Below are 9,090 nucleotides of genomic sequence, written 5' to 3' on the forward strand. Positions count from 1 at the left end.
AGATCCCACTCCTGGTTTGTGCACAGAAGAGCTTCATGCCTATACTGCACTGCTTCCTTGCAACCTGAATGCATGACCCTGCATCTTTTTAGCATTAAATCTTAGCTGCCAGGCTATAACACCTACAAAAATAGCACTGGTGGCCAGGTATTTTGGCAACAGCCTCACTAGTTTTGGTGGCTGTGTTGATTGTTACATAATTTGATATTAAGACGCAGTGTTGGATTAAGTATGGGTTTTGTAAAAAAAAACAAAAAAAAAAACAATGGGGAAGACAAGCCCTGAAATTGTCTAGCAGCAGGTGTAGTGGATGCCAGTACTGAAATTAAATTTAAATTTGTTTAGGACCGATAAAGAAGGTTGAGTGGTTGGTAAAAGATGTGTAGGGGAACAGGTATAGGAATTTCTATGCGCATCTAACCAGAGAGGACAATAACTGGGCAGACCAGATGGACCAACTGGTTATGTTGTTTACTATGTTGCTATGGATTTGGTAAAGAACATTATTTGCATATATTTGTCAAGAAAGGAAATATTAAAAGATGTAGTAAAGTCAATTCAGACCAAACAGATGATCTTGTATGTTTTTCTTTTATTTATCTGCTGTGAGCTGCATTTATCTGCTTAAGTAAGAAAAGTATGGGAAATTGAAAAAAGGAAACTTTAGAAGATATGACGCTTGATCAAATGACCATGCGGGTCTTAGACTAACAGGGGATTGAAATGTAATGAACTATTGCATATGCTACAAAATGCTTTACTGTGATATTTTACTGATCTCCTCAATCATTTCTCTTCTTTTTTTTTAAGATGCTTTGAGGAAGAACCACAATGGAACTATTAGTTATAATGAATAAAGATGAGAAAAGAGAGAAAAAGAAACAGTGGAAGCGAAAAAGTGCGTATGTTTGAAAAAAAAAAAAAGATTAATTAACAAGTGCCCAGAGAGAAATTTTGTAGCGAGAATGACTCAGAGCAGTAATTTGCTCTGCCAGTAGCCAAAGCCAGAATGGAGACAGTAAAGGAGTTATCCAGCACATAAAAGAAGAGAGATTGCAGCATCCCTTCATATTTGGGAAGCTGAAAGGTACCTTTATTTCCAGCTTACTCATATCCTGACCCTAGAACCCTATTAAGAATAACTTTCAGGGTCTGTGCTGCTGTCTGCCAGAGAGTCATGTTGCTAAAAACAACTAAGATGTAGTAGTAATAATAATGATGATGATGATGATAACCATCTCTAGAAATAGGAAGATCACTTTCTTGAAAAAAAAGAAAAAAAAAAAGTTTGACAGTTTAATTGATTCTGGATCTTCCCTAACGTTTTGAAGCTGGACAGGCGTTAAGCTAAAGCAGAGGAGAAGCCTTAGAGGTTAGAGCAGGCTGAGAATAAGGGAAAGCCAGGGTTCAAATCCTGCTGGCACTTTGTGTGACCTTTGCCAAGTCTCTTCACCCTTTGTTACCTCAGGTAAAAACTTAAGGGGTCATTCCCTGAGCTGCATTAGGGCTTCGCCATGAGGTAAATGTCTTAAGTGTGACTATAACACGGGCTTTATAAATATCGCAGGTTCTCATTCCCCAGCGCAACGTATGTATTAAAATGAGATGATCTTAATGCACATTGCTAGGCAACATTATGGTAATTGATGTGGTTTGTTTCAAAATTTGCAAGCCGTTTTATGTGGTGGGGCAAAAGTCTGTATGCGGCCAAATGGTGCCATTTTAAAAATGGCAGCTCAGGGCCCAGAACTTGGTGATGCTCTGGGCTGTACTTCATCACTTGGGATATCTAGGGAATGGGTGGAGAGTTGTAGGTGGGGGGGGGGGGGATGGAAGAGGTCCATGGGGTGGGGGAGGTAATTTTTTCACTACAAGAGGGCGGGTTCTGGGACAAATGGGACGGGAATGGGCCCAGGGACAGCACTTGAATACTCCGGAATTAAAGCCCATCGCCGCTAGTGATGACTGTGGGTGGGGCTTATCGTCCGGCTGTGGGGATTCACTGAGACAAGGCTGGAATGGTGGACAACAGCAGCAGATGTCAGGCAAACGGTTTGTCTTTTTGGCAATGATACCAAAATCTGCCCGGAAAGTATGGAAAACATAAGTACGGATCTAGCAAAGCTTGAGGAATAGTCTATAGTCTGGCAGCTAAGATTTATTGCTAAAAAATTCAGAATCATACATTTCAGCTGCAAAAATCCAAAAGATAGGTGATGACATTTTTCTTAGCATGAAACAATTGACTTATTTATTTAAACACACTTGATTGATCACCTATCTTATAGTTGTAACCTAAGTGATGTACAATAAAGCAAAAATGCAATTAAAAAAACATGTTCCAAATGCAGAACATAAATACATTAACAGAATGAGTAAAATAGGATAATAACTAAATATACATTAAACTAAAACAGAATAAAATCGATTAAAAAATTAAAAAGATACAATAAAAAAGAAAAATCAAACATAATCACAATTCCATACAATAATTCATCGCAATAAGATAAGAAAAGCTGACATTTCTAGTACTCTATAACCTAATTTCTGTCTGAGAAGGTAATAGCAATTCTTGCTGAAAGGAGCTCAATAAATGACTTGATTTGTAAAGAATGATCAGCCTAGAACTGCACAGAGCCTTCAAGGTTAGGGATCCTATTTTAAATTGTATTCTAAGTGATACTGGAAACGAATGTAGTTCATATAGTAAAGGGGTTATGTGATCATATTTCTTTTTTTCCCAAAAATTAGTTTGGCTGCAGTATTCTGTACTTTGTAGTCTCCTTACCTGAACTGATGTCAAACCATGAAAAAGGATATTACAGTAATCCAGTCATGATAAAATGAGACGATGAGTTAAGATACTAAGATCTGATGCATCAAAGAAAGGCTTAAGATGATGAATGAAATGCAAAAAGAAAAAAGAACTCTGTAATAAATGTGAAATATGATTAGAGCAAGAAGGAGCTGAGTCAATGTGAACACTCAAAATAGTAATAACATTTCTAACTTTCGGGCAGATACAGTAAAGTGCGCTCCAGTGGAGCGCACTGTTAGCTCTCATTTGGCCGCGTGTTTTCGACGTGCTATTTTTACCCCTTATACAGTAAGGGGTAATAGCGCGTGGAAAATGCGCGGCCAACCCTCCTGAAAGTAATAGCGCCCGCAACATGCAAATGCATGTTGATGGGCCTATCAGTCATTCCCGTGTGATACAGAAAGCAAAATGTGCACCGATGCCGCACATTTTAATTTCGGCCGGCACCGGGAAAGTGTACAGAAAAGCAGAAAAAAATGCTTTTCTGTACACCCTCTGACGTAATATCCTAGTGATATTAAGACAGAGGCCCCAAAAGTTAAAAAAAAAATTTAAAATAAAAAAAAAAAATGTAATCTGCCCGCGGGTTGGAAGACGGATGCTCAATTTTGCCGGCGTCCATTTTCCGAACCTGTGGCTGTCAGCGGGCTTGACAACCGACGCCAGTAAAATTAAGCGTCAGCTGTCAAACACGCTGATAGCCGCCACTTCTGCCAATAAGGAGGTGCTAGGGACGCGCTAGTATCCCTAGCCTCTCCTTTTACCATGGGCCCTCATTTACATAAATTTATTTACTGGATCGTGCGCCCAGGAGAGTGGCCTGGGCGCATGCCAGGAGAGCAGGCGCTCGCCCACTCTCCCGCAAAGTTTTCTGTATCGGCCCATTTGATAGCATTACCAAACATAATGGCGGATGGAAACTGTATTGAATTTTGTCTTCTAGAGAACTTCAAAGCTTCAGATCTGTCTGGATTGACTTTAAGTTTTGAAGAAATTAGCCAGTTGGCCATGTCATTTAAACAATTGTTGAATTTGCTAAGAGAAATAGTGGACTCATGATCACAGCTAGCTAAAATCTGAATGTCATTAGCATAGAAATACCCAGAGAAACCAAGACTTTGAATCAATGTGGCCAAAGGTACTAGAAAAATATGGAAAACTGTCAATAGAGCACAATGAGTTCCAAGTTAAAGAATATGATCTGCAAGTCAAGAAAGATTTAAATCAATTGAGAGATTGACCTTGAATACCAATGTCATGAAAGTGGTAAAGCAGTAAATGGTGATCAACAATATCAAATGTGGAGCTCATGTCTAGACAAACCTTAAAACTATTTTTCCCTTATCCAGTTGTAGGCTAGCTCATTAGTTAAAGCTGTGAGAGCTGTTTCAGTACTGTGGCCTGTCCTGTAACCTAAGGGGTAGATCTTAAAAGCCCTGCGCGCATAAATCCTCCCGGATTTATGCGCGCAGGGCATTGGCATGCCGCTGAGCCTATTTTGCATCCGCCGGCGCGCGCAAAACCCCGGGACGCGCATAAGTCCCGGGGCTTCGTAAAAGGGGCGGGAGGGGGCATGTCCGGGGGCATGTTTCCCGATCGGGGTGTGTCTGGGGGCGTGTCCGGGTCAGGGGGCGGTCCGAGGCGGGTCTGGGTGCGTGGTGATGGTTTGGGGGCGGGCCGAGAGGGCGGTCCCGAGTCCCCTGGCACTGCGGCCTGTGCCGGGGGATGCCGAGGCGGCGTGCACAAGTTACGCCTGCCTCAAGCAGGCGTAACTTGTATGGCAAAGGTAGGGGGGGATTTAGATACAGCTGGGGGGTGGGTTAGATAGGGGAAGGGAGGGGAAGGTGGGGGGATGCGGAAGGAAAGTTCCCTCCGAGGTCCCTCCGATTTCGGAGGGGCCTCGGAGGGAACGGAGGCAGGCTGCATGGCTCGGCGTGCGCAGGCTGCCGATTTTGCGCAGCCTTGTGCACGCCGACCCCGAATTTTATAAAATCCGGCGTACTTTTGTTTGCGCCTGTTGCACGACCAAAAGTACGTGCGTGCGTACTTTTTAAAGATCTACCTCTAATTGTTTAGGATGCAACACAAAAGTCATGTCCAAAAAATTAGGTAATTCAGAGTGCAGTATCTTCTCAATGATCTTGGACAATGTAGGCAGATTAGAGATCGGTTGATAATTCTCAGGAAGTCTGGATCCAGGTGCTTCTACTTAAGGATAGACCTAATTATCGCAGTTTTTAATTCTTGAGGTAAGACTCAGAGCTCCATACTAGAATTTACAATCAGCTAAAAAAAGAAGTAGACCCAGATTGTGGTTCCTGATGAACTTAGAAGGAAGAGGACCAACCCTAGAAGAGGAAGGTTTCATTTGTTTCAGAACAATTTGTAGTCCTGCAGCAATGACTACGTTAAAAGCAGATAATTTGCTAACTAGGACCAAGTCCTTTTGAAGAGATGAAGGTAAAACCAAGGCAGATGATAAATGGCAAAGAGGCTGCGAACAGGGTAAATTCTGCTTTAATGTTCGGTACTTCAGTATCAAAAGCGGGATCTGGGGGTGATCATATCTGATAATTTCAAGGCGGCCAAACAGGGAAATAAAGTGACAGCAAAGGTCAGAAAGATGCTTCGGTGCCCCTCTATAACTCCATCATGAAACCTGATTTGGAATACTGTGTACAAACCTGCAAAAAGGATATAAACCAGTTGGAGTCAGTCAAGGGTGGCTACTAAAATGGTTAATGTAAAGCATATGGGGACTGACAAAGATCTAAACATATATCCCCTCAAGGAAAAGCAAGAGAGAGGAGAAATGATAGATATGTAAATAAATCCAAGATATTAGTGCACGGGAGATGGGACTCTTTCAATGGAAAGCAGGCTCTAGAATGAGGGTGTCATGGGATGAGGGTGAAAAGGGGTAGACTCAGAAGTAATAAAGAAATATTTCTTAACAGAAAGGGTCATGTATGCATGGAACAGCCTCCCGATAGAGGAGGTGGAGTCAAGGACTGTATCTGAATTGAAGAAATCATGGGACAAGCACAAGGCATCTCTGAGTGTGGTAGGAATTGGAACACTGAGCAGTTCTGTAGATGGACCATATTGTCCTTATCTGCTGTCACATTTCTATGTTTCAAATTAGGGTCAGTAATCTAGCAATTGACACATTGACAAAGATTTCAGTTGATATAGTTCTACATAGGAATAGACTTCTCAAAATGACATTTCTTAATGGTATTTAAATAAGTTAACATTTTTTAGCCTAAGAGATCTGTTGGCAAGAAACTACATTTTTGTAATCCATTTCAGAAAAATGGATATGCATCTATATTGAATGCATGGTAACACATGCAGACAAAAGGTTGAATTTGCAGAAGTTTGAAACATGTTAGCAGCAGCACCAGTTGTCAAGGATGCAACCTAATCATACATTTCGGTCAAAATGTCTTACACTCATTTTTTCATACATGTAATTTTTACCGCATAAGTAATTCAGTATCTTAGGCTAATGCTCAGCACGATTTCTGCAGTTGATGTATGGTGTTCTGTCATAAAAGGCTTTATTAAAACCATCTTTCTTTATATTGAATTTGTAGTTGCATGGGTAGGACCTTTAGGGTCAATATCAAAGTTTGATCTATGCCATTTGAACATTTGTTATGGCACCTTTTAAAATCATAATAATATTAATTACGATAGAACCCAGATACCAAAAGGGGGCTTCATGTAACCTGTAATTCATTGAATCAAAGAAATGTGATTTTCTCAGAATTGAGCTGAGATACATTTTGAAGGGGTCTAAGAAAAGATCAAGAAAACACTGCGGTAAATGAAGTTGTTTCAGTGATTGAAAAACCTGAAGGGCTGTCACGAAGGAACAAATCTGACTCACCCCTTTGCAGGAGAAAAACAGAGGCACTGCAAGACTCGTAGCAGTGCTTTATTAAAAAGTTATAAGTGCTGGGAAAAAAAAAATTAAACGCCGAGACTTTAGATGAGGTTATCACTGGCATAAAACCGAACCTTGAAGTGACTGGCTCATGATTAGGCACTCAGGGGAATGAGCCCTGACAGCAAATATGTTATGTGAGAGTTTCTTACTAGCTTTTAATCTACGCACACAGTCCCAGAAGCGGAAATGCTTAGCAATTATTCCCGTCTCTCATATTTTTCCATCTAACTACAAACTGAAAAATAAAGAGATTTAATCTCGGTATATTGCCACGGTTCCCTTTTGTGTTGTCTGCAGACTTCCCGCTGGTCATGTTTGATCCCAAGTTGTTCAGTGTGCCGTTTTCTGTACTGGGACACTGAAATGAATGAAAGGGTCCCTGACGTACTGCAATAGGACAAACCTGACAAAGATAGCACTCTATAGAAATTGTTTGAGGAGGAGTCTCTTCCCGTTTCACCATTTCCAGTTTATGCCAATCTGTAGCATTCAGGAAAAATCCTATTAAAATACCAGAGTGGTAGTGGTGGTGGCGATGTTGCTTTTTTTTTTTTTGCAAGGTCACAGGTGGGGAAAAGCAGGGGTCATATGCACTAAAGTGCAATAACAACTTTAGCACACAATGAACACCTCACCCTAGGTACTACCATTTATCTTATCTCTTAAGATGTCTTAAAATAGGTTATTTTGGATATAATATTTATCTCTGTTACCTATGTAAACACCATAATGGCCATGCTAATAAATAATAATGAACTGGACCTTTTACATTTGTCACCACGGTTTCTCCACTTTCTCATTTGCTTTTATTTCAATATTCATACAGCACCCTTAATCTGAGTGCGTTACAATGAGTACAAAGAGCTTACGGTCTAATGGTTACCTGAGGCAGCAGCAGATCAGGTGATTTGCTCAAGCTGCTTCAGGGGAGGAAACACAATTTGAACCCTGGTCTCCTGGTTCAGGGAGAACACCTGCTCTTCTGATAGGAGCCTAGACCATGACATCAGATAAAGATCATCTAATCTGCCCATCCTCTTCTTGCCCTCAGAGATCCTCTCTATTTGTCCCATGTTTTCTTGAATTCTGATATGGTCCTCATCTCCACCACCACAAAGGAAAGGGTGTGTCTCAAGCATCCACCACCATTTCTGAAATAAATATTTCCTTAAATTACTTCTGATGCATTTGTTGAAGCAGTGAGTTTTAGTATTTAATATTTTGAAAGTCTTGAAAATTGTGGACTCAAAAACACACAATATATATGTGATGGGAGCCCTACAATCAGATTCTGGTCACTAGAGATTTGTTCTTGGAAGAAGCTTTCAGGAGATGTCACTTAACCTTATTAAAGGATTTCCCTCACGCCGTTCCTTTAAGGTAAATCTTCTAGAAGGAGTGCTGTCTGAGTTAATATAAGGTGGTGGTTACAGCAGTGAAAACATAAGAAATTGCCATTCAGGGTCAAACCAAGAGTCCATCAAGCCCAGCATCCTGTTTCCAACAGTGGCCGAATCCAGGCTACAAGTACCTGGCAAGTACCAAACACTAAGAAGATCCCATGCTACTGATGCCAGTAATAGCAGTATTTTATCTCTTGTATTTAGCTTTGTTTTCTTTTGGAGTGAGTGGCTCTAGCAGCTCCTCGGAGAGCAGATGGTCTACATAGTCTAGCAACACCAGGCATGGAAAACCAGTGAACCATTGCTAGGCTCTGGGTGGTGTCCATTGGTAACCCAGGAGATTTATGGACCACCTTGTCTTTGTAGACACCTATTGGAAAGGGAGTGAGAGTTTGTTGATCGATCTGAGAAAAATCCATGTGAGTGGATGTGAGCACTAAAACCTTGTTTGTGTTTTGCAGGAAGAATGTTTTGTTGTTGATGTTGATGCTAATCAATGCTGTGAACCTGTGAACCCTGATTTCATCAGTGAATTTTAATAATATTCATCTCTGACTGCTGGAAACCCCAGAAATAAAAGTTGAGTTTGTTGAAGATCACTTTTGCATGAGACCCTCTTTTATCTCAAGGTTCAAGAGAAGCATCTGTCAGTCCATGGAAGAAGTTGGGGTGCAGTCAAAGGGGTCGCAGAGGGGAAATTAATGTTTTGAGGAGTTTTGCTTGTTCATCTTGATGAACCCATCCCTTACGTCTGTGCCAGGTCCACAGTACCACCTGCTTGACTTTTTTTTTTTGTGATCCTTCGAGAGATTGTTCCTTGGATCACATACAGGTATCAGACATTGCCCTGGGAGGCATTATATTTATATATATGTTTATTCATTTCTTTCTCCATTCCAGCTGCCCCTTTAAAC

The 9,090-nt window shown here is 41.0% G+C and overlaps 1 protein-coding gene across 3 annotated transcripts in view; it reads left to right on the forward strand.

The window, feature by feature from the left end:
• METTL15 (methyltransferase like 15) overlaps positions 1–8,842 on the forward strand; it is a 241,667-nt gene extending 232,825 nt beyond the window's left edge. For 2 of the 3 annotated variants that reach the window (XM_029582352.1, XM_029582353.1), the window contains 2 exons: positions 811–898; positions 8,638–8,839. In XM_029582352.1, the coding sequence (XP_029438212.1) occupies positions 811–857 (47 nt within the window). In that variant the 3' untranslated portion in view covers positions 858–898; positions 8,638–8,839. Of the gene's footprint in view, positions 1–810; positions 899–8,637 lie in introns of all 3 variants that reach the window. The other variant, XM_029582355.1, reaches the window with a different exon arrangement.
• Positions 8,843–9,090: the final 248 nt, after the last annotated feature.

Source organism: Rhinatrema bivittatum, chromosome 17 (genome assembly GCF_901001135.1).
Source record: "Rhinatrema bivittatum chromosome 17, aRhiBiv1.1, whole genome shotgun sequence".
In the NCBI taxonomy this organism is placed as follows: Eukaryota; Metazoa; Chordata; class Amphibia; order Gymnophiona; family Rhinatrematidae; genus Rhinatrema; species Rhinatrema bivittatum.